At 36.4% G+C, this 26,500-nt stretch overlaps 1 protein-coding gene across 1 annotated transcript in view; it reads left to right on the forward strand.

Annotated features, from left to right (window-relative positions):
* The window catches only part of ATP8A1 (ATPase, aminophospholipid transporter (APLT), class I, type 8A, member 1), a gene marked incomplete at its 3' end in the record, with an annotated part of 43,053 nt that extends 17,304 nt beyond the window's left edge, over positions 1–25,749 (forward strand). The window contains exons 8-20 of the mRNA XM_010145028.1: positions 991–1,118; positions 2,751–2,828; positions 5,270–5,358; positions 6,601–6,645; positions 9,216–9,288; positions 11,310–11,415; positions 12,665–12,747; positions 12,923–12,972; positions 18,730–18,799; positions 19,856–19,940; positions 21,504–21,643; positions 23,525–23,663; positions 25,681–25,749. Of these exons, the coding sequence (XP_010143330.1) occupies positions 991–1,118; positions 2,751–2,828; positions 5,270–5,358; positions 6,601–6,645; positions 9,216–9,288; positions 11,310–11,415; positions 12,665–12,747; positions 12,923–12,972; positions 18,730–18,799; positions 19,856–19,940; positions 21,504–21,643; positions 23,525–23,663; positions 25,681–25,749 (1,155 nt within the window). The remainder of the gene's footprint in view (positions 1–990; positions 1,119–2,750; positions 2,829–5,269; positions 5,359–6,600; positions 6,646–9,215; positions 9,289–11,309; positions 11,416–12,664; positions 12,748–12,922; positions 12,973–18,729; positions 18,800–19,855; positions 19,941–21,503; positions 21,644–23,524; positions 23,664–25,680) is intronic.
* Positions 25,750–26,500: the final 751 nt, after the last annotated feature.

Genomic DNA, 26,500 nt, shown 5'->3' on the forward strand with positions numbered 1-26,500 from the left:
ATGTAGAAGTTTTCAGGATATGGTTGTTAGCACAACTGTAAAGCAGTACAGAAGCTTTTGTTTTTATTCCTGAAAGAAGAAACACCAAATAGTGGCCATTGATATTTTGTGTGTTCAAGTGATTATCCTTGTCAGTTTATTTTCTGATAGATGTCCCATGATTAAATGAAATTGTGTTGGATTTTGTAAGGTATGCCCTTTAAAGCTGCAGCCGGCTCATAGTTGCTCTCGTACCAGGTACTCTTTGTATGTTAGAAGCAATTTATTCCCCTTTCCCTTTAGTTAGTTAATTTTTATGTGCTAGTGAAAAAGGGTCCCAGCAGTGCCCCATCTTTCTGAATGCTGTTAGTTAGAACAACCTATTGCCTGTGGATGAAAAGTGGTAATGTTAACATTAAGTATCTATCTGAATATTATTTTATTTACAGGTAGCAATAGGTATCAAACTTCATTTAATCTTAGTAGTCATTATTGAGACTGTCTGTCGTGGTGAATGTTAGCATTCTGGTCTTTGAGACTTCTGCTTTCTTTGATGCTGGAATTGGTGTTAATGAAAGAATACAAAACCTGCTGTCTTGGATCTTAGAGTAACAACCAGATCCACATTCCATAGGCAGTGGAAACCTAGGACCTTTTCTGTGAGATTTCTTTGAATACAGACAGGCAGGCTACATCTTCTACCCTGTTGCTGTACTGGATAGCAGACTGCGATCTCCCACTCGCATCTTCTCTAAGGTTCTATTACTAGACTTACATAAAAGGAAAAAGTAGTATAAAACTGCTTGTTATATGTGTTAATATTCACATTTCCAGTTCTTTTAGAACTTTCATTAAACTCTGTAATTTCATCTTTTCATGTTGTGTGAATTCACCTTTTTCACAGTATTTTGCTGTGGAGAGGAATAGAATGTGTGAGGGTGGATAGAGAAAAAGATTCAAACTTTAGCATGGTCTTTAATGGGTTTTTTTATTTGCTTTGGTTTTTGGCAGATGGTGGAGCAAGCAATTTTGGATTGAATTTCCTGACTTTCATCATTCTCTTCAATAATCTTATTCCAATCAGTTTGTTGGTTACACTTGAAGTTGTTAAATTTATCCAGGCATATTTCATAAATTGGGTAAATATTCTTTTTACAATATGCGTTGACTTTTAAAATCAAGGGGTTTACAAGTAAGTGAAATGATTGATTGCTTGACTATGTGTATGGTTTTTTCAGACTTTTTCTTGATGTAAATACTTAAGTATGCTGTTTATTTATTACTGGAATCTGGTAAGATAATAGTAAATGGTTTTATTTATTTATTGCTTTGTATCTGCACCAAATTGCTTTTTGGAACATGTTTTTATGTGTTGTGTACTTTCTCCTTATTAATACTCAGGTATCAGTTTCATCCAGAATGGTCAGAAGAAAGCGTTTTGCAGTCCAGTGCAGTTTTCCCAGTTTTGTTTCTCCTTTCTAAACATCGCCTGTGTTTAGGGGTTGGGGGGGGTTGTTTTTTGGGGTTTTTTTAGGTATTTCATTGATTTTTACCACCATCACCAGGAAATGTATAAAGATCATTTTGGCATCCTTTATTCTTTTTTCTTAATTAATTAATGGGGAAAAAGAAGGGTTTGGGGTGAGGTATTCTACTTAAAGCCCGGTGCTTTTAATAGCATGCCTTCAATTTTTCTTTTTTTTCCAAATGTAAAATACCATCCTGAAGTGTTCAATCTGATTCCTTCATCAAATGCAAAATAGATTTGTGGTGTGAGATATGATAACATGCAGAAACAGAAAAAAGTATATGTGGAGTAGCAGGTGAAGTGTACGCTTTATTTTAAAAGTTAAATCTTTTTGTGAGCAGTCAGCTGGTTTTGATTTCTTCATTTCTCTTGCACTACAGAACAAATTGTAAACAAAGGAGAAAATGTAGCGCAGTTCTTCCTTTATGTTCTGTATTCTAAAGGCTCACCCAGTTTGAATGTGTAGTTTGGCAACTTTATACAACAAATCTGAAAGACAGTTTTAACTGCTGTTCCCCCCCATTTCACATAATGAGGGATTAGTTGTCTTTAATGTATCTTAATCTGGGACTCTGAACATTTATTACCTTCAAGATTATCTTTGTGTGTGTGCGTATCATTTTTGGTATAGAGAAGCTGGTGATCTGCAATCTGGTTGCACTACATTGCCATACTTCACAATGTTTTAATATTTTACTGTTTTTAAAAATAAACGGTTGTTTTGGTTTGGTTTGGTTTTGGTTTTTTTAGCAAGTAAAAAAAAAAAACCCAAACCAACCACCACTTATAATGTACCATACATTTATTGTGTACTCTTAAATTTTATCTTCATGGTTTTATCCCAAGGTATATTTATCTAGAAATTACCAGTTAAGCATACAATATAAACAGATAAGACTGATTTTCCTCTAATGTTACAATGTAGTATTTGTTTGTTGCTATATCTGTTCCAGATGCATAAATACAACAGTTTTTCAATGATACAAATCACTGGAAGTAATCAATGTAAAATGTCAGAGAGTCATATATGGGTTTGTTTTAAATAAGAAATCTAATTATCTCTGGGGACTTTCAGAGGTGATCTGATTGTGTCTGTGGCTTCCCAGGTTGAAATAATCATAAGTACATAACTTGTATTTTTCAATCTGCTCTTCTATACTTGCCTTTTCTAATTATGTATGAGATTTCTTATAATAAGTTACTTAAGATTAATGTTAAATATATATCTTTCTTTTGTCTCTAGGACATAGACATGCACTATGAACCTACAGACACTGCTGCGATGGCTCGTACTTCCAATCTCAATGAAGAACTTGGACAGGTAGAAAAAAATTACTGGTTCCAACTCTGTGCATTGAAATTATTAATGTAGTTTTACAGTCTATAATTCAAGTAATGTGATGATTGATTTCAAAAACTTATACTCTTGCCTTGGTCTTTACTTATTTCTATTCTTTGTCAGATATTTTTAAAAACACTTCGCAATATGTGGGAGTGAAATTTTTGAAAACCATATTAAACACATATTAACACCGCTTTATGGATCAGCATGCATGTGGTAATCACAGAAAATTGAAATGTATCATTACAGTTACAAAATCAGAATAATTCTGAGAGTTAAGGCTGTCTGTGGCACAAGAAGTTGATTCTCTGTATATACTCTATGATAGTGTATTATCTTCCAGTATTCTTTTTCTGGTTTTTTTAACACTACCTTGCTCAGAAGAGACAGTGGGTGTGCTCTAGGGTTGAGTCATTGTGTACATTCATTCCCTCTTTTTTTGCCACTGGAGACTAGAAGTGGTGAATGGAACAGGGACCTGTGACTGAATTAAGACCTGGAAATTAGGACTTAATTCTTCATTTTGCTTTAGAGGGATTTTTTTAATACTCTAAGATCAGTTAGGCTTTTTACAAAAGATCACTTTTTGTATGTTCTTCATTTTACGGAAGTGTGGCTTTGTAGAAGTGGTCTGGGGTACAGGCCACACTTCCGGAAGCAGCACACATTATGTTTGCTGTTTCAGCCAGTTGTATTTGGAGTCTTGCTTTAAAAACATGCTCAGCATTATGCTTTCTGTTAAACCGACTGGTGATGGTAAACAGATTCTGTGGAAAAAATACTGTGTGCTCATTTAATTGAACTGTATTATATGCACAAGGATACATATTCTTGCTTTTCTAACCTTGATATTTTCGTAGCTAATCCTTTAGTTTATTGCATGAGAATGTAAAAGTTGAATTTAGGTTCCCTTAGAATGATAAACAATAACATAATTTTAGCCATATAGAAAACAAGTCTATAGAGACTAATATTTAAGAGATCTGGTTTTACTGTTTCTGTTTTTTTAGTGGGTTTAAGAAGTAAGTGCAGATAGAAAATTTCATTTTCCTCCTGGTCTTAAAGGAGAGTACAAACTCCTCTGGTGGGGAAGAGACTACTCTGTGGAATCTTAGTTTTCCTTCTGTCTGATTTTTACATAATCCATCTGGTTGGTGGTTTTTTTCTCTACAGTGAGTTTGTTGTTCATATTGTCAATCCTCTTCCCTCTTTTGACTTCAACGGTTCTTCTCTTCATTTCTTAAGATTCTCATCAAAGTCTTATTCACCACCAAGATCTAGCCAGACTTCCTGGAATCTCCACTTCTGTCGTTTTCTGACAGATTCTTAATTTGAGCAGGTTTTTTGTAGGGAGACCAAAGGACTCTCTGTTAACAAAAAGAGCAAGTGTCTTATCTGAAGTACGTGAGGACTGCACATAATGAGGAGATTTTCCTCCAAGAAATCTTGACGTTTTAAGAAAGGCAAAACTTTGGTGATGGAAAAGAAGGTTGAGTTTTTGTAGCTACAATTCCTGCTTTCACATTCTGTTCACAAAAAACCCTGACAGTTTGAAGCATAAACCTCACATGGAAGATTTCTTCTAACTGTGGATTTGACTAAGTCATAATCCCTCAGAAACAGAATCTTTAAACAGGAGATGCTGAGTAGATTTTATTAATATATAGCCTTATTAGCCTCATGCATAATGCAGATTATTTTCTTGATGAGAAATAAATTTTAATGAAGTTGAAGTTTACCTTTTTACTAACAGGGCCTTTGTGTCACACAGACCGCTTTGTTTCTTCATATATTAACTTTTTTCTTAAGATTACATTTGAACTTAATTTCAATATATCACAGATAAAGTATTTTAAAAACTGAAGCTGAAATACATGTAACTAGTGGTTTCTGGAGAGGAAGGACTTACGGCGTTAGGGAAATAGGAAACCTGCAGTAGAGAGAAAGGATCATATTTCTTCTATTCTTGCAACTTGGCATTTCTGAACTGTTATTTTTTTATGAATATTTTGGCTTTAAGAAGATATTTCTTTGTCAGAAAGAGGGGGTTTGAAATGCATATAGATATTTTTCTTTTACCGTGTTACTTTCTGTCGGAGTGGAGTGTTTTACAGGCAAAGCCATTGGTCTTCACTAGTCCTCGCATTTCAACGAAATGTAAAGTGAGGGGTAGTTCAGTATGCCACAATGCACTAAAGCAAGCTTAAGCTTCCTGACATCTCAGTTGCTTGCCGTGTTTGGAAATGGGGATCAAGACTGCGCATCTGTCGTGTTTCTGCACTGTGGTATTGGGGGTTTTTTCTATAAACTATGAATATTGCAGAACTTGTAAAAATATTTAGTGTGATAGTCATAAATTGTACTAGATATGTAAATAACTGCTGAATGATAATGTATAATGAATTTTATCATTCATTTAGGTCAAATACATATTTTCGGACAAAACGGGTACCCTGACATGCAATGTCATGCAATTTAAGAAGTGTACTATAGCAGGAGTTGCTTATGGGTAGGTATTTTTACATACTTTTCTTTACGTGCCTGCCTTTTCTTCTGCCTGTGCGTACGTACCCATGCATACTTGTGCCTGGCAGTATCTACAACCAGGAGTCAGTTTGTTTGTGAATATGAGATGTTACTTATAAAAGGTAACATTGCTTCACTCGTGACATCTTTTTGCAGAGGAACAAGAATAAAGTTTAGATACCAAAGGCTTACTGCTGTAACATGACTTCAATATGCGTGTTTCTTCTGTCCCTTGCTCTGTTCAATGTTGTAACTAAAAAGAAGCCTTCACTAATACCTGCAAAAACTTGTGTCATTCTCCATGCTTCATATTTTATATAGGCACATGCTCTTGCACTAAATAGTATGCAGGATGAACAAGAATTTGAATTACAGTACTGTAACATGAACTAGACTACTGTAGCCACCACTGAAGTGGCTTTTAGTAATACTGTTATAGTCACATAACTCCAAATATCAGTATTACTAGTAAGAAATCTCTCCAAATTAATGGAAACAAAGCATTTTACTATTTCTTTTTCAGCAGTTGCAGCCAACTGCTTCAAAAGAGTTTGTAAAACCCTCACACTTCTAAGACTCTTTACTGGAAAAAAAAAATTAATGGGAGCAATAAGTAGAGCAGAAGCAGCTACGTTGTTAATACCAGTGTGGTTTATCAGTATGTGAGATGCTAGACCTGGGCTGATTTCAGAGCATTCAGTAGCAGATAATAAGACATGTCTGGAACGGGGCAGAGATCAGGAAGAGGTTATGAAATTAAGTGTTGGACTTGTGCCAAAAGTGGTGATTTGGCTTTTGTGGCTTTATCGTTTGGATCCCTTTGAAAATCCTGGCTTTCAGGAGTCTACTCTAGGCTTTCTGTTTTTGAAAAAAACTTCAATCCTTAATGAATAGTAATAAAAGACAGTTCTAGCCCCGATATTTCTAATATATATATCTAAATGTGTGTGTGTGTGTGTGTATATATATATATATGTAGGGCTCAATTTCAACCACATGAGATAATTTTATGACTTCAGAGAAGCTGCTCTGAGCTATTTTCAAATTCTTTGTACACCAGTTTTTTAAGATAAAGATATATTAATGATACTTGGTTGAGATTTCTTTAAAATTATTTTTAGTAATTTAATTTCATTTAACTTCTCTTTTATAAATAATCCAATTTTTTAGTCTTTGTGGTTCTTTTTCCTCTCCCTGTTTCTATTTTTCCTTACTTCTCATGCAGCCATTGCCCTGAGCCTGAGGATTATACTGTTCCTTCAGATGATTGGTAAGCTCTAAAAATCATGTAGTATGTGGTGTTTGTGGAAGACTCAAGCTAAAAACCAGGGAATGAGACTTTTAGAAACATAGCTAAATGTGAGGTACTTTACTCAAAACTTATTTTAGCTTCAAATTGATGCAGACCAACAGAGTCTTACACAAATCTATGCCATAAGAATTCTACACCATTAGGTTGTGTGCTCTGAGATAGATATGCTAATAAGCTCACTGAGGTATAGTATCATTATTCTACTACAATCCTGTAAAAGTCAGAATTGCTTATTGGAGAGAAGGTTTTGTATTAAGGTCGTTGGTATTACAGTAGCTTCGATCGCACTTTTCTGCTGTTACTTGGTAATAGGTTAGTAGTAACTCCAACATGTTTGAAAAAAGTCCGTATTTGAAAGTGAAAAATATGTAATATGTTATTATTAATGTTTTACTTTCTGCAAATAATTTTAGAATATTAGCACTACCTAGTTCTTAACTGAAACTGAGATTAAAGCACTGAAATACACCTGGAGCCAACACTAATCTCCTAGCAAGTACCTCAGGAAAGACTAAGTGCTGACTTCGTTTCTGCTGCCATCTGCATGATGGCTTGTACTTCTTCAGCATACTTTCTTAAACTAAATATTTGTAGTATCATTCAAAGTAAGCTCAGAAAAATTGGGGGGGAAATGTAATTTACAGTCTCTAAATTATCACTTTTACTTGTTGAAAGTCACAGCAGGGTATGTCACAGAAAACTGTAAAGTGCTGTTGTCTTATGTTTAAAAAGTTTGAAGGAAAAAAGCTTGCTTTGCTATATTAGAATTAATACATTTTTTTCATCTAAAGAATGAACTGAAAATCCCTGCCATGTATGCATAAAAAGTGGCACACATCCTCATCTCAAAATCTTACCTGACCTGGGGATCCTCAATTTATGTAGCAATGTCTTATAAAGATGTCCACGCGTGCATAACTGCTTAAAATAATGCAATGTTTGCATGAAATTAAGCATGACTGCTTATAAGGTATTTGTGAAATAAGACCCATTTTGACTATACACATCAAAATTTTGTAAGTACACCTGAAATGGATAAAGTGATCCATGAATTGTAGTTACAAAGAAAAAAAAAGACCTTGCCTTTTATGAGTGATTAACATCTTGTAAATACTTGGGAAATACAGTACTTAAGAGAAACCTGGTTTTGTGTAAATCTATTGTAATTAATGGAATCTGTTTGACAGTAACATTTTTAGTCCAAAAATGACTCAAGTACTGAATTCCAAATCTTTTAAATCCTGTTTTTCTATTAGAATTATTTCCCATTTCGACACAACAAATACCTGCAAATATTTTTCCTCTTTTTTTAAGCACTAAGAATCTAGAAAATATCTTGAAGACTTTCTGTCAGAAAGCTTTAAGCAAACAAAGCTTAAATCTTAGACTCTGAACAAATTTAATGTATCTGAATTTGTTAACATTTAGCACTTCAAGATCGATTTGCTCTGCATTTAAAAAAAAGTCTTGGTGAATGAGGATGCTTCAGATTTCTCACTTTAATAATGGGTTTTTAGAAAAAATAGACCTTAAGTGGTTATGTATAGGAGGTACTGCCACTTTATATTCCTCCATGGTAGTACAGGACTAAAACAGCTCATTTCTTGTTTTCTTATGGAATACTTAGACTGCCTGTGATGGCTTATCTTTCAGCTTAACTCACCGAATGTGTTTACTCTCTTGTAAGATTATATGAGCCAAGGCAAGAACCAAAATAAATGAAAAAAGAATACCTTCCTCCAAACGGGTTTGCTTTTCAGCGCGGTTTTATTTCACTGAGATTCATACTGAACTAGATTATCGTGATACTCAATAGTCAGCTGCAGTAACCAGTCTTCCTAGAAGTATCTACGTTTTTGAGCTCTCAGTTTCAGCCAGAAAATGGGTGCAATTTAGGAGATGTTAGTGTATGACTAGTATTAGTATTTCTGCAGAACTATCTCCACCTTGCGTCTGTGCAGTCCTTTCCTACTTCACCATTGTTGCTGTATCTTCTTTATCGACCAGTTTAATAAGTTGCTTTTTGGTCACGAGTAATAGGAAAAAGGTATCTCCATGCAGACTTCCCTGATACCCGAACGCAATGTGCTTACCACTTACAGATAGCAGACTTTCTTTTCTGCAAACATTTGCAAATCTATTCCAAAACTGCTGATTTCTCAAATAAATGTGATCTCTTCAGGCCTATCTTGTTCTGAGTCTCTTCAATAATCTCATTCTCATCATTGGAAGACCAGAAACCACGTTCTTACATTGCGGTTTTATCCTGCATTGCTTGAAGTCATAAGAGAAACTTTCCTGGTTTTAAGTGTAATTATATAAATCGAGGTTTCTTAAAATTAGATAAATTTTGGAGATGTGAAACAAGTACCTTTTCAGTTCACTTTCTCACAGTATGTGATTGCAGCCTTTATTGTAACAGGTACAAACCAAAATTTGTGTTTGAGTATAGCACAGTAGTGTTGGTGACTAGTATATGAATTGTTAAGAATATGCTAATGATGATCCCTTTTCTTAATTATTTCTAGGCAGGGCTCACAAAATGGAGAGGAAAAAACATTTAGTGACTCATCATTACTGGAGAATCTTCAAAGCAATCATGTAAGTTATATAGAAACAATTACCACTGGTTTGTGAAATCAGACCATTGCTTTCAGTAAGTCAGAAGATGATGTCCTTTGAAGGAAGAGAAATTAATTACCTACTTCTACAAAATGAGCATGCCCTCATGAATACTTTTATAATTGTTTGTTGCTGATACTTAGTAATTAGATCCAGCCCTTTTTTTTTTTAGTTTTTTCAGTGGCATTGTTCAGATGTTATTAGTCCGAAATACGGTAGTCTTTCATTCTTCATTCTGTGGCTGTTTTAATATTAATTGTGCTGTTCATATGGTGGAATAACATCAATTCAAAGCTTTCAGGATCAGTAGAGTTTACTTAGTATCCTGACTTGACTTAGTATTTCTGTGCCCAGACTTAAATGAGTCGGGAGTTAACAATATACACTGCTTTAGTGAACAGGCCTCTGTGAAGTTATATCATCAGTTCAGATGATGAAATCAAACAGGCATGCTAGAGGCTGGTATTTTTCCCCAAACAGAGAATACATTTCATAAGAAGCTTAGCTTATGATTTGTCAAAGAAAAAGTACTGTCATTACCACTTTCTGTTTGTCATTTGTACAAGAGATGTTTTTGCCTAGTCATCACCAAGAATACCTGCCTTAAATAGCAGAACTGTTTGTTCTCTTTTTGAAGAGTGTAGATAAATTACTCTTTCCTTAAATTTTGTCTTCCCAGAAAGATAAATTTCTGGGTAACTGGCAGACAGTGAAGAATTTTGTCCTACAAGTGGGGCAGTCTTAAATGCTAACCACACAAGTGCAGCTCTCAAGCATATCTAAAGCAGAGGGGGCTCTTACACTTAACCTGCACAGGCCATGTTCAATGCTAGTAACCTAGACTGCTTGGAAGAGGCATTGTCCTGTTACTGCTCTTGTCTCTAGAATCCTTGGTGTGCAGGTGGTTGAATCTTGAAAGATTCCTGGCAGATACGTAGTGTTGAGTATATATCGTATGAACATACAAGCTATAAAAATGCATTCGTATACATCTTAAAGGTAAAAACTCAAGCATGCATTCAAAAAGAGGTTTTACCACTGTATGTTAAAAGTGTTCTGAAGTGCTTTGGAAAAGGATTTGTAATTCAGCCTTCTGAGTAGATCTTAGAAGATCTGGAACCCTCAGTGGAAGAGGGCAGGAACTTGCTTCCATTAGTATTTCTGCACAAAGGAATTAAGTTAGATTTTCAGAGATTACTGTATTTTATAGAGTAATTGTAACGTTATCTTTGTTGTTCATATTCTTAGTCTGCCACTAATCTGAAATACTCTAAATGTGCTACCAAAAAAACTCAGTTGAAGTGGCAAGTGCTTTGAGCATATATAAGGGGAGTGCTGGGGTTTCTTTTGAACAACCATTGGGCAGTCAGTTTATTCAGTTTGCAGACTTCATCTGTACTGGTAAGGTTTTTAGCTGTATTCCTCAACAACCAACTCTTTTGCTTATATACACTCTTTTCACCTCTTTTGGCTAAATCATTTAAAAATTGTTTCAGCTTTGTAGACTCTAAAATGCCTGAGAAATGCCTCTAAATGTCTTCCTTTAAAAGCTGTCTGCCTGACCTTGCAGCATTTTGCACATGATTCACCTTCAATTGCTGCATCTTTCTAAAGGCTCTTAAAAAGAGTTGTCAAGTATAGTATTAGACAAACGTAATGTAAAAGGGAAGCATCGAAAGAGACTTCAGTGAATAAAGTAAAATTCTTTCCATACAGCATTCAGACTTGCCCTTTTTATCTACTTTTGTTTCTTCTGGTAGCAAATGGCACTAAATGCTGTATAGCTAGTTATCAAAGTTCAGCAGCAAGAAGGTATTCTGCAGGTTGAAATTAGTGCATATATAATGTCTGTATTATTTAGTTGCTGATAGTTTTTAAAGAAGAAAGAAAAAATCATTAATTTTTTTCTTGATTGTTATTTGGCCTTACCTGTTATTACATTTCAGTTAGTTATTGCTTAAATGATTACTCATGCTCTGACACTTATTTTTTTTTTTTAGCCAACTGCACCTATAATATGTGAGTTTTTGACAATGATGGCAGTGTGTCATACAGCAGTTCCAGAAAAAGAAGGGGATAAAATTATATATCAAGCAGCATCTCCAGGTGAGACTCAAATAATGGAACAAACATACAGTAAAGTATTCTGTCAACAACCAAACTTTACTCAAAGTTTATTGTTTTTTGAAGTACCCTCCAAAATTAAAGAAGAAAATATATTCATTAAAGAATTGATGTCAGCTAAAATCAGTTTTGTCAAAGAAGTATCTAGACTTTTCTAATTTGTTTGGAAAATACATATGGATGCCATGTGGGATATGTAAGGGTGAAGAGTGATTAACCAAACAGCACTGCTGAGGTGGTGTCAGATTGCTGTGGAAGTCTGAAGGAACTGCTCAAATGCAAATAGGAATCAAACCAGGAGACAAATTCACGTCCTTGCTTATGAACCTATTCTGAACTTAGTAGCTGTGGGATTGATTTAGAACAAAGACTGTGTTTGTAATCAAAAGTGAAAAAGAAATATATTTAATAGGATAAAAGTTGTGGTAAGTTGTACTAGAGAGTGAGAACAGATTATAATGCAAAAGGTCTGGTTCAAGCCTACTGTGGTTCATAGACAGTTCTTGAATTCAGGAAATTACAAAGCAAGGCAAAATGATTAAAGTAGGCTCAGCTCTGCTGAGCTAATGTATTATAGCAAGTTATGATGGGAGAAATTACATGAATCACAGTCTCCAGTCCTCATCTTCACAGACTGCCTCTGCTCTTGGGTAGCTATCTCTTTAAATTCTGTCCTTCAACAATTTGAAGACGAGGGCAGAGGCAGGGCCATAAATAAAGGTAACTGGGACCATGGCAGTGTTTTATTGCACATTGCAAGCAAATTCCATTCTGACATTCTGAGCCATTTGGAGAGAAGTGATGCTTGTGGGAGTCCAGGTTGCTTCCTGAAATGTTTCCTGAATGTAGTCATTGAAGTTATCTGTTGTTTACAGGAATGATTTATCACTCTTCTCTTCTAAAACAGAACTTACACAAAAAGAAATTCAACTTGCCCAGTGCCCCACTGAGGAAGGGGCTTGCCTGCATGTTTTTAAGAGGATATTCTCATTACTACACTGAGAGGCAGGTTCCTTTGAGGGCTTGTTTTCTCTGAACTGTAAACTCATTTCATCAGGTCTAACAGGAGAAACAAAGAGTTCTTTCTAGCACCACATCTAATCTTAATCTGTAAAGGAAAAAGGAAGTCAGTAGTAGGAGTGCTTAGGAATACTTAATGTGTCCATTAAGTCATGGTATAAACTAACAATTTGCTGGTACATCTGCAAAATAACTAATTAACTTGTTGCAGATGAAGGAGCATTGGTGAGAGCAGCCAGGCATCTTCGTTTTGTATTCACTGGAAGGACACCTGACTCAGTAATCATAGAGTCTGTAAGTAGGTTGAAGTAATACTGTAATTTGCTGTATTTGCTCTTGCTGTATCAAATAATTTCGGAATAACTGCATCATGGTATATATCTGTTGAGATGTTTTTTGGTTGGGTTTGGTTCTTGCTTGAGGTTTTTTTACATTAATTCCCAATATTTTTTTTTTTTTTATTCTTCAGTTGGGACAGGAAGAGAGATATGAATTGCTAAATGTCCTGGAATTTACAAGGTAAACAGCATGTTGTGCACTTAGTGTGTTTTTGTAAAAATACTTTATGAATTTCTCTTATGGATAAAAGCGTTGCATTTTTTATATCATACAGCCAAAGTATGCAGGTTGTGTGGCTTTTATCTCTGTAATATGTGATCGTACCTCAGGCAAAGCAGTGTACATGATTAAGATCACACTTTTGGTTTTATTGGAAAACATTTTCAGAGGCATGTATTTTTTCCTTTTGTCTCCTTTTTGGCTAATATTTTTTCATGTTTGCTTTTGTGCAAAGATTGAAAAGAAGTCTTTGTCTCAACTTAAAAGGTTCTGTGAAAAGATGGTACAGGAAAGTACTCGAACTTTTAAATGTATTTCTGAAAGCCCTAGCACCGTGTGATTTATTAAAAACCTGATAATTGAGAGCAGAGTGGAGGATTCAGCTAAGTGTTAGACATAATTTGTGTTTGCCTTGACTGATTGATAGAATGAATTTTTGCAGTTGACCTTAAATACACTTTCATAATTATGATTTTTTTAAATACTCTACTGAAACCATTCTCTTCTGAGCAGCATCACTAGAGCATTAGCCAGTTAGTTTTCTTGGAAGCTGAGTTTATCACATACTTCACTTTCAAAGAAAATTTTCAGTCAAAACTGTTGGAATTGTAAAGGAAACCATAAGAAATCTGGATGCAGTTTCACTTGTTACGTCGATCTGTTTAAATTGTATCCACATATGCTCCCTGTGTTCTAAGTGCTCGTGAAGGCCCGTTGCTTGCTTTGGCACAGGATGAGGAAGGGATTTGTATGTAGAAGCAGCTCCTTTTTTTTCATACAATGGTTACTCGCAATTTGTGCCTGCAGAAAGTGATCGTTGTTTTCCTTCCTGTCTTACTGCGTTTCCCTTGAGCTTAAGTAAAGAAGCAAAAAGACCAAAACATAAAAATCCAAAGCAATACTGGAGAGAGAGGCTGAAGATGTATAGGTTGGGTGAAAAGAGAGAAATAGTTGCCTGTAGTTATAATAATATCAATGATAATATGAAACATAAAGAAAGATCACCACAGTGAAAAAAATAATGCAACAGAAAGTAATTTTTACAGTTCTGAATGTCTTTTAGTGACTGCTTGCAATTAATGTTAGTTTTATATATTGTAGAGGACCTACTTGAAATTTATCAGGTTTATGCCATGGTTTCATTTTTCTGTAGGCACTTTCCAGAACAGAAAGTGAAAGGTAGCAAGTGTGTGGCACAAAGTGCGTTGTTAGCTTGACATCTGTGCAAGTTTATACTATGTTCATGGAGTAGCAGTGAAGTGTTCCTACGTTGTTTCTGGTTTTGATCTTTGTCTGAAATTTAAAAAGATCTGTGAAATCATGTGTCAGTCTAAAATTCCAATTTAACAGTGATACTTCATGGAGAAAGGAGAATTTCTTTTAACATCTTAACCTTTGGAGAATTTTTTCACTGGTTACCAGTCACCCAACTTCATTAAACATTCAGATTTTGTAGCTGTTTTTGTCATTCTGTATTAGTTTTGCTTGGAACTGACTTGCTGGAAGCGCTAGGGGTCGCCCTTGTTCCACAGCAAGAGAAACTTTGGCTTCAAAACATACCATCGGGATGGGTAGGAGCAGGTACCTTCAGTGGAGTAATCTGTGCCGAGTAAGATGTTAAGAGTTCACAGGTGTTTCAAGTTTTTCCCGGAAGAAATACAAACTAATTCCTAGCCGCCTTCCAGTACAAGCCAGATAAGACTCTTCTGCAAGTAGAGTGCAACAGTGTCAACACTTGATAGGATAGTCTTCAGGAGAAGTATGTTACAGAAGTAAAACTTACAGGAATGCTTGGTAGAGTTGTCTTATGGTATTCTCTTTTTACAGTGATCATAGTTGTGCCTGTGAAAAGAGAAGTACACTTACAGAGTATGCTAATTATATGTTGTTCATAGCGGGAAAGTAGCTCTCAGTCTAACTGGCAGGTGAGCATACTGAGAGCAACTGCTAATCCTTAACCGCTGGCAATTATCACTAAAATGTACTGCTAGTCTCAGTGGAGCAAATAGCGTCTTTATAACTTGTGCTAAGCTTAGGTTGCCTCCTGCTCAGTTGACACAACTGCTGTAGTACCTTAAGCTCAAAAAAGTGAAGAGTTATTCAGATCCTCTGCTGTTTCAGAGCTCCCCATAGTGTCAGGGAAAGAACTGTGTGGTGGTGCGCCCATTCCTGTATTCTGTCACCTGGAACTGTAACAAATAGAAAAACTGCTTCTGTCACTTGGGAACCAAAACCAGTTCCTAGACTATGTATGTGCGGGGCAGGGAGAAGCAAGACATTGTCTCAGTTAAGGATCCAGAAGCACAGAATGTCTTATGCTTACTGTGATCGCTGTGTTGGCTACATGCACTGTCTCTTCACTTGGGCCAGTTACAAAGATCAGTGTGATTTTGAGCGTGTGATTCCTTGTTTCAGTAAGCGTAAGTGATGTCCACTATGAGTGCAAAATTGTACAGCTGTGCGTCAGTGTCATTACTAGCAGTGCTACTTGATTTGTATCTGCTTATTTTCTTAAAGGAATGAATCGAATTTTTAGCACCAGAATTAATTTCACTGGCAAGTATGGAGTATAGATGTAGTCATAAGATCTCAGTTTCTGGAGTATGTACCATCTATTGATTTAATGACTGATTTTCTTCTGTATCCCTGGGGCATACCTCCACAGTCCAGCAGAAACTGACTGTGATATTTGCAGAGTAAAGCATCTTATCTAAAACCTAAATACTTTCTATTTTAGAATGCCAGTGTATTTACTGAAAATAAAGCAATAGCTTGACTAGTCTGTCTGCGCAGTTTTATGAATGATCCACATTGCATTGGCTGTTGCACTGGGCAGACTTACCTTATAGAGCATTTGGGGCCTATTCTCCTCTCCATCAGAGAATATACTGATCGTGTTTTGTGACTGAAGACTAATACTTTTAAATGTAGAAAAAGAATGAGTGTCTGACAGGAGGTACCAAAGGTTGTGTGCTTACACTGAAGAAATTTTCATCTTAAACCTGAGATGGGCTTTAAAGTAACAAGAGGCCATCAGGAGCTACTTCTGGAGTGGCAAATCTTGTTACTGAGGGAAGTAGTTCTGTCCCCTTAAGGTGCTTCTGTCCACGTGTAATTCCATGACAACTACACGGAAATTACCAGTTATTCTGCCTCCTTGTCATGACCCAAAGGTTTACTGTGGGTGTATAGAGATCACCGCAGTGGGTTTGCAAGATTCCATAGCGCACAAGAACATAGAGACTTTATTTTCTTAATTTCTTTGTTACAGATTAATACAGATTACCATTAATAAGGCAAGTATCCTCATGAGTAATAAAGTACATCTATATTTTTTATAGTAGCAGCAAGTATATATTTCCATATATTACAAGTTGCTACTAAATTATCACTGGTGAAGAAATACACTTACTATCAGTTATCTATGTGTCTGTGTGCACACACGCACATATATATGTGTATATATATTTATATGATTCAAAATAGTATGGGTACTGTGCTCATCAAACTGCTTCCAGGATTGGAGCCTCAAAATTGATGACAGTCTCACTTTGAAGAGCAAGAGTCTGGAGTCAGCCAGGTGTTCCTGATGACAGTCTAATAAATTCTCTGGGATATCGCAGAAAAATTCATGCAGCAATGGTTCTCAGAGAGCAAGGGTCCATTTTGGGTAACAGCAAGTCATTTCTATATGGCAGAGAGATAAGGAGGTGTAGCATACCACCACCTGAAGCAGTCAATAAATGCTGCTTATTTCTATTTTTTCGCTTGAGACAGCCAATAGATGATGGTGTTTTCTCTCAGACCAGTTCTTATTTTTCTGGACATTTTTCAGCTCTTTCAACTAGAACAACCAGTAGCAGTTGTCAAGTCCTACTTTCTCAGGATGTTTTCACCTTTTCCAGACTTCTTCACCTTTCCAGACAATAAGTTGCAGTTACAGTTCTTTGTTTTGCACTTACTGATGGTATCTCAGGATGTCTCCAGTTTCTGGGTACCCAGCTGTACTTCAGAGATGCTGGCTGCACTTGTCAAGGCTGTTTCTGGTTTTCAGGCTAGCAGTTCTCAGGCTGACTGGCATTTTCTCTGTCAGTATTTCAGCAGACGTCTTCTGTTTAGTATTTTTCCCCTTACAACTGGGTCAAATTTATGGCTGCACACACCACTTCTGTGGTAAAGAAGACAAAACAAAAAAATGGTCTCACACTAACAGTTATTTGTAATAATGCAATTTTGTGGTTTTCTGTATTTCACTGGGAGAATGAAATAACTGTCACTGCAATGAAAAGTCTTGTAAAAGTTAGAAGTCCTTGACAGTAAGTCCTACTCATTAGCTTTATTGCAGTTTTACTAAGAAAATGAATGTCAGTAAAGATTCACTATCCGTCTTCATAGCTAAAGTTTCAGAATTCTACAGGAAAACATTGGTTATTCTCTGATATATCTTCAGTAGATTGATAGGCAACTGGATGCAGAACTTCAGGATCGCAGTCTTCTGGTATTGCAACACAAGTACAAAACTGCTGAGTTATTACCTGTCAAGGGCGTATGTAACAAATTATTGTTTATACAGCCCCCAAATTACTGTAATTCCTCCACAGCTCCTGAACTGAACCTTCAGGTAAGTGTGAATTAATTTAAGTACCAGTAGACCAGATAATCTTGCAAGGAATTAAAGTGGATCTGAGATTTGCTTTTATTTTAGACAACTGCAGTTTAGATTATCTGAATTTCTCCGCTATTGTCTAAGCAAATCTCCAACTGTCTAAGAGGTTTCTTGCAATTCTGCTTAACTGAGGTTTTTTGGTTTGAAAATGAAATGGAGAAAGAGTTGCAGCAGTTAGTGCCTTTTTATGCTCTCTTGCACAATATTCATTGTAAAAATGTCATTTAATATTGCTGTTCAGATGTCTGTACTTGAAGCAAAGTGCATGCACAGGTAGAATACAAAAATATTTTCTTGAAGATACTATTCAGTCAGCTACTTCACTAAAATTCTTTCCTCCACCTGTCTCTATACATTCCACTTACAGGATGTTTTCTGTGGCAGTCTGAACTTCAGGAACCATTCATGCAATAATACTATTTGATATATAAATGGAACCCAGTTCCAAGAGGAGCTGAAATTGTAAAAGGACCATTTACTTCCATCTTTTTTGTGTATTTTACTGTGAACTGTTGTATAAAAAATGTGTTTTGTTCCACAAATAGTTTCAGTGGATTTTTTTTAAGTTGAAGCTTGAAAGAATTATGGTATAAATACATATTTTGACTGGACATGATCTTTCATCTAAAGTGTGCTTGTTGGAGGGCCTCAAAGAGAAGATAGAAAGCAGAGAGTATAGTGCACAAGGGGCTCTGGCTGGGAGGGAAGAAAAAGATGAAACAGTCTGTGATGCATTATGTCTTCATGATATTGGTCGCAAGTGTATTAAGATGCTTTCTTGTGTATAGAGATCACCACAGTGGGTTTGCAAGTAGACAGTATTCAGATGAAGGTGAAGATTCTTAAATTTGTTTTTACAGGAATAAAGTCTACAAAAGTATGCGCAGAAACTGTTTTTTCCATCCCAATCACGTGAGATCATAATTCAAAATAGATAACCCTTCTTTTCCTTTGTATATTATGGAAGATATATATTGATATTCTTAGGTAAAATGTTGTTAAATATTTATATTTACAAACCACCTTATGTAGGACATTTATTTCTCTTTCAGCACTAGGAAAAGAATGTCAGTGATAGTTCGCACACCATCGGGAAAGTTAAGACTCTACTGCAAAGGAGCTGTGAGTTTTATTCTGGTTTTGCTGTGTCAAAGAACATGCTACCGATACAAAAATGAATGCAAAAGGTTGTTATAACTGCAGTCAAAACATTGAAGATGTGGAGGAAGAAATATTGACACTTTTTCAGTTTACATCGTTCTACTGTGTAGCTATTTAATGTGTTGAACTAGTTAACGTCTTTTTTTAGTAACTGTCTATGAAGATATGACAGACCTGTTCATCCTGTTCTTTGTCCTGGACTAATACCTTTATCCTTCTGTACTCCAAAAAAAAAAATTAAAAAAAATAATTAAAAAAAAGGATGAATGTCTGCTGTAAAGTATTAGTTACTTGCTGGAGTTGCTGAACCTGAATCACTAGGTAGTGATAAGTGACTAGATGGGTATGTTAACCTACTGTTGATGTTACGCTAGAAGTAAATTTTCCTCAAAACAGGATCTATGGGAAGATACCTTAATCATAATGTATTTGGGAATGGCAAAGTTGCTCATTAGTTCTCATTCATTATCTGAAGTCAAGTTTGAGAGGGAGTGGGATGCAAATCCAATTCCTGAATGGTTTAAAAAAGAAAGGAGTAAATTAAATGTCTGTTCTGTACCTTCTCAAGTGGAATGAAGCAGCTGTTATTAATATTCTGTATATCAAGGTGGCAAAAAGACAAACCTGAGAATGGCGGTTATGAAACACTAATTTTACCTTGTGGGCTTAATAGTAAAGAGGAAGACAGAGTTTTAGGATATCAAAAGAATTCACGTGGCAAGTCAAAGGAAGATGCAGCGCTTTTCAAAATGAAGTAAAGTAACAGGAAAAAATGTAGGAGAGAAAAACTGCATCATAGAGAATTTGTAAATTTAAGGAATCTGAGGATTAGAGGATGTCAAATTCCAGTCTGAGGGTTGGAATGTCCTTTTTTCCTTCCTCTGAAATGAAATTACTTCTAGTCATTTTTGCTGCTGAAATAAATTAATACAGTGCTGCATATTTTTTCTGCCATTTTCTTGCAGTTCCTCATTCTTTCTATTAATTTGCTCTGAGTTAATTTCATTTGTTTTGTAGGATACTGTAATTTATGACCGTCTTGCTGAAAATTCAAAATACAAAGAAATCACCTTAAAACATCTAGAGCAGTTTGCTACCGAAGGTGGGTGATATTATTCAATATAAAAGTAAATATAAAATTAAGTTACTGCAATTTGTCAGTCTTGCAATTTTATGTGCTGTAATGTTTTGTTCATGTTGTTTGAAAACTAGGTTTCAGTAATGCCTCCTAAAAAAATCCTCCTCTTCCTGAGAAGTTTCACTAATAAGTTCACACTTAAAAAACAAAACCAGAAAAACCACACACACAACGAATTGCTAACCTCTCTAAAGCATCAAATTCAATCTTTAAGAAAAAAAGAAAATGAAGTACATCTCTCTCTGGTATTGATTAAAGAAATTGGTGTTTATTTTTGCACCAGACAAATTACAGCTGATGACGTTGTAAAGTTTCTCATGTGTATCCTTTCATGTAGCAGTACAGTATGTCCTTGGCATTTGCTGCATGCTCTTGGTGTGTTGTTCAAAAATGAAGTGGTTAGCATGGCTGGCATTTAAATTTAAACATTTATTAAGCTTGAGTGTTAATGCCTGCTTGGATAAACTGAAAAAATGTATAATTTTCCTGTGTTGTTGTTCCAGTCTGTTAAGAAGCAGACTTAATGATATTTTGTTTCCCACTTTCCATTTGGAAGATTCTTTTAAATCGGAATGAAACGAAATTAAAATCAGAAGAAATAATTAGTCTGATTTTAAAATAAAAAGCAAATGCTTTGGAAAAACTTGTTTTGCTAATATTCCACACACTGATTTCTTTCATATTTTACCATCTGCATAAAATATTTTGAAAGAATTGTGGAAATAGTATTGGTATTAGTCAGTAATAAATTCCTTTCCTCCCCTTCACCTCATATTCATTGCTTTGGACCTTGCTAGCATGTCCTTATTATGCAGACAAAAAAATGACTCGCTTGATTTTTCAGCCATAAGTTCCTTCTTTAGGTGTAGATGGTGAGATGCTGTGTTCCTACTGCTGTTCAGTTGTCAAGATGTTAGAATTACATATGGTTTTCATCTTGAAGGTACTAAATTACTGTCTTGCATCTGAGACATATATGTCTTATTTCATGCAGAGCCTCTTGATCATTTCAGAATTGCTTGCTGGTGCTCAGCTATAGACAATAGAAACCTGTGAACAAATCAAGATTGCATTTAGCCGTCAGCGTTATAGTGCTAGAGCAGAGTGGGCAAATGATCAAAGGCACTAACTTCATTATGCCTGTCGATCCCCCTTCTAAATCTACCTGCCTGCAAATTGTGGCTTCATAAGACATTTGGTTAGAGTAATGCTCTTCCAGTATATGAAGAATCATGCCAGTTTCAGGCTCTAGAAATCTAAGAATCTCACACTGTGTCAAAATGAACCGTTAGGATATTCACACCTGGCTATTTAAATTGAATGTAAATGTGTGTAAATTTATATCATATTTACTTTTTAAAATATATATGTAAGTTCTTCAAGACATGCAGCAGTAAGTAGAAAAGCAGGCATAAGCATACATAAAATACAGAATAAATTCAGCTTTTAGTAGTTAGTCATTGCAGGCATATCAAAGAAGGAAGTAACAAATACTGAATCTTACTTGCTATCTGCTTTTCTCTTTAGGCTTAAGAACTCTGTGTTTTGCTGTGGCTGAGATTTCAGAAAGTGATTATCAAGAGTGGTTAGATGTCTATCACCGTGCTTCTACAGCTATACAAAACAGAGTACTCAAGCTTGAGGAAAGCTATGAACTAATTGAAAAAGTATGTATAGCTTTCTGGTTGTTTGGGATTGAGGGAGGGGGCAAGGAGAGTGTTGGTGGGGTGGGGGCGTGGAGGCAGGAATGTGGTGTTAGATTTTGGTGGGTTTGTTGTTTTTTTTTAATTCACGTCCTCTTTTTCTATACTATGAAACCTGAATTATTATTGAGGAATAATGCTTGAACAGAAAAAATGTAGCAATATACTGACAGATATGTCATATAGTCCTTGCATTTTGGATGATCAAAATGAAGGAAAGATTAGTTTGACAAACTTTTTGCAGCAAGTGGCTACCTTGACAGAAAATACTAATTTTGAGTTGAACTACTGGTGAGTGGTTTTTTGAAGGTTGCTCTGTCTGCTTCGTTGTATAATGATCTTGCAACCGTAGAGTAGTTAAGGTTGGAAGGGACTTCTGGACGTCATCTAGACACAAATCCCTGCTCAAAGGAGAGCTGATGTTTGCTTACTGAACACTTGAAAGTTTTGAGTATCTGCAAGGAGGGAGTTTTCCCAACTGCAGTAGACAGGATGTTTTTTTAGTGCTCAACTATTCTTTTTCCCTTTTTTCTGAATTAAAATTTCTGTTGCTGCAGAATGTGACTATTTCTTCTTGCCCTTTCACCATTTTAAACTCTTAGAGGCAGATGGCTTCTCTGCAAGCCCTCTTCAGTTAGAAGGCAGCTGTGGAATCCTTCTCTTAGCCTTGGTTTTTTTTCCCCATGTTAAACTTGTCCTGCTTCCACAGGCACTCTCAATACAGTGTGCTCAGAGCAGCAGGCTGGTTTTGTGTCCCTCCACTGGGCTTGGTCCACTGTACTGAAGGCCCAGAAAGGAAAGTAACACCCAGATGCAACCTCACAAAGGGCAGAGCCGTGATTGCTTCCCTCGAGTTTCTGGCAGCACTGCTGCTGGAGTAGCCAAGCACGTGATTAGGCTTCACTGCCTCAATAAAAAAGGCTGCCATGGCTCTTAAATGTATAAGCAAAAGGAGTTCATGAGATGAATATTGCTTGATGTTTTGATACTTGACTTTTGGGGGGAGTTTCGGTTTGGGGTTTTTCTTTGGGAAGGATAAGAAACATTACATTGAAACTGCTTAAAAGGCTTCAAAGCTTCAAAAGCCTGCAGGGTTTAAATCATGAAAAAGAAAAGCGAGGGCATATGGCTTCAGTCATTTGCGGGACTTCGACTTTACATAGATGAGCAGTTTATCCGGACATGCATAAGACAGTCTTAACTTTCTTAACACCGCTGCAACCCTGCTACCATTACAAATTCTTGTATTAGCTGCACAAGTGCTTTCTCAGCATGTAATGTGCAGGCCATGCTGCAACCAGGATTGCGCACTATTACTAGGTTTATAATGGTGCTGTTAAAAGCGTTTTCACTGGTTTTAAAGGTACAGAAATACGACGTATAAGAATGGCAGTATTCACAAAAACTTTACAGGTTTGTTGCATGGGAAGTTAAAACTAAACATTATCAAGATTATAGCTTTAAGATTAATTGACAGGTATTTTTTTCACAAGGTAAAGAGAAATCATTACAAGTGAGAGAACGCATAATAATAGCATTCCTTAAGTCTTCAAATCAGAAGGGTGCCCCTCAGGAATGCGTAGCTGCTACTGAACCGTCTACTGAGCTTGTGAATAATTGGGTGAAGTTTTAGTGGTCACGCAGTGCAGTTTGTCAAGCCACATATTTATTTAACTTAAAGCTCATAAGAATAAACTGGAAGGTCTTTATTAGTTGATGCCAAATGTGATCAATGAATTTAGAGATCATTAATGTCATATATATGGAAAGTTAAAAGAAATGGAAAACTTAAAACTGAATTTAAACCAAAAACACTTGCACGTACTTAATATTTTATGTTTACAGAATCTTCAGCTGCTTGGAGCTACAGCAATTGAAGATAAACTACAAGACAAGGTGCCTGAAACCATAGAGACACTCATGAAAGCAGACATAAAAATTTGGATACTTACTGGGGACAAGCAAGAGACTGCCATTAACATCGGTATTATATTTGCATTTATTTGAGGGCTTTGTTACAGATTTAGAAATCATAGAAGATGCTAGAGTAAAATTGTTTCCAGTATGGAAAGATATCTTACTAATATTATATGGCATTGCAGAATTTAAATGTTAACTTATTTTTCAGTCAGTGGTAGGGGGAGAGTGGGGGAGTGGTGGATTCTTTCTCTGTTAAAACAGTAACAGCAAAAAAGATGTATGTTACCATAGAGAGGAGGAAAAAATTATCCATTTTTGCTTTTTTGGAGCATCTAAGATTAATTGAAAAGAATCTATTGTTTGGGTTTTAACAGAGGGGGAATAATACTGAGATAATGTAAGTATCCTTAGTTTCTCTTCTGTATTTTTCCTTCTTTCCAAGAAAGCTGGTAGAGACCATAATCTTAACTAAAGCAAAACAATATAGATTGTACATTAAAGTACTATAAACTTTGCCATCAATCAGAGGTTTCCTTTTATTCTTTCCTTTTATTATAAAAAAAGAAAAAATCATGAGTTAACTAATTTCAAGGGTGATAAATCTGGATTTTTTTTTAATAGTAATACATGAAAGCGGCATTTAAGATTTAATACTCTTTGCATGTGAGCATATCAACACTTCTGCAGTAGCCTTAGATATAAAGCATTATTTTGGTCACGTGAATCCTTTTTATTACTCTTACTATATTTAATCTTAAAAAACTTTTCAAATGCACATGATACGTTTGATGTGATATGCCTGAGGAATGGACCTGGACAAGCTGCAGAAGTGGGCCCGTGTGAACCTCATGAGGTTCAACAAGGCCAAGTGCAAGGTCCTGCACCTGGGATGAGGCAATTCCCAGCATCAACACAGACTGAGGGATGAAGAGATTGAGAGCAGCCTTGTGGAGAAGAATTTGGGGGTACTGCTGCGTGAAAGGCTGAACATGAGCTGACAATGTGTGCTCACAGCCCAGAAAGTTAACCATGTGCTGGGCTGCATGAAAAGAAGCATTGCCAGCAGGTCGAGGGAGGTGATCTTGGCCGCTCTGGTGAGACCTGACCTGGAGTACTGCATCCAGCTCTGGAGTCCTCAGCACAAGAAGGACATGGACCTGTTGGAGAGGGTCCAGAGCAGGGCCACAGAAATGATCAGAGGGATAGAGCACCTCTGCTATGAGGATAGGCAGAGACAGTTGGAGTTGTTCAGTCTGGAGAGGAGAAGGCTCTGGGGAGACCTTTTTGCAGTCTATCTTAAAGGGAGTGACAGGACAAGGGGTGATGGTTTTAAACTAAAAGTGGAGAGATTTAGACTAGATATAGGAAAGACATTTTTTACAATGAGGGTAGTGAAACACTGGCACAGGTTGCCCACAGAGGTGGTAGATGCTACAACCCTGGAAGCGTTCAAAGTCAGGTTGGGCAGGGCTTTGAGCAACACAACTCAGTGAAGATGTTTCTGCTCACTGCACAGGGACATTAGACTAGGTGACCTTTGAAGGCCCCTTCCAACCCCAAGCATTCTATGATTCTACGATCTAAGGTCATTTTCATCAGTACCTTCGAGCTTGAGGCAATACATGTTGTACCAGTGTTTTTGCTTTATTAAGAACGGTGATAGATATTTGTCTAGGTAGCCAATATCATTTGCTCACAGCATACATTCTGTTTAGAGCATCAACGAGTAAAACAATGGAAACATATTTATATGCAAATTTGGTATGAAATGCAAGTTACATTCCAAAAATTTGCAAGGTTAAGGGAGATCTGTTTGCTGTTTTCTGTAACTCCTTGTAAAGATGGTTCTTGTCCTTCTGCTGAGCACCTCTGTGAAGGCACGACAGTCACAAGTTGCATCAAGAAAAATTCTGACTGTTCTGGCCCTTATTGCTAATTTTTATCGTATGCAGTATAATTTTTTTACCATTTATTTCAGCTGGGGGAGTCTTATTTTTAATTCTCTCTTACAGGCAAAATAAATTTGTTATTATAACGGATTTTGTGGAACAAATTTTTGAAAACAAAAATGTTTTTAACAGGTCACTCCTGTAAACTTTTGAGAAAGAACATGGGACTAATTGTTATAAATGAAGGCTCTCTTGATGTAAGTAAAACCTGCGGCTTTCAGTTAATGAAGTTACTGCTTAAAATACCCAGACATCATGGTGGAGGTGGCCTGACAAATACTTGGAGTATCTGTTGACCTGGAAAACATAGAAGATTCTGCTACAACCACTGTTCCGTAGGGGTTGTGTTTCTGTTTGTTTGTTTGGGGGGGTGTTAAGGGTCGAGGGACCAAGGTGATAATAATTTTAATAACGCCTCGAATCCTTAACAGCTTCTGTCTTGAACAGAGACAGAAAGGTTTTTTTTAAAAGGGAAAGGAAAAAATTCACGCCTCGGTCTGCGTTCGGAAAAGCTGAAACAAACTTAATATACAATAAATCCACACATAACTATTCACTATTATACATATGCAGAACCCCAGAGAAGAGGAAAAAAAAACGAAAAAGAGAACTTAGATAACCAAAATCCTGTGGCAGTCTTGTTCAAGGTCAGTCTCTGGGCAGGCAGCCAACAGCGAAGATAAGGGTGATGCCTGGCCTTGGGCTTTGTGCAGCTGCGGTCCCGGGCGGAAAAAAAGAGTGAAGTTCTGTCCGCGCCGAAGGAGGGAAGGGGGGAAGAAGCCCCCCTGCGCGAGCAGCCGATCAGCCAGAGAACTCCCTTCACGAAGCAACAGGAGGGAGTTCGAGTATTTCACCCGCTGTTCATACAAGACTCACGGCAGGAATAACTCGCAGTCTGTAGCTCTCAGGCGACCCAGGAGTTGCAGACCCTCAGGTCTCGGGCTGGTCGGGC

This window comes from Buceros rhinoceros, unplaced genomic scaffold, assembly GCF_000710305.1.
Source record: "Buceros rhinoceros silvestris isolate BGI_N320 unplaced genomic scaffold, ASM71030v1 scaffold17361, whole genome shotgun sequence".
NCBI lineage: Eukaryota > Metazoa > Chordata > Aves > Bucerotiformes > Bucerotidae > Buceros > Buceros rhinoceros.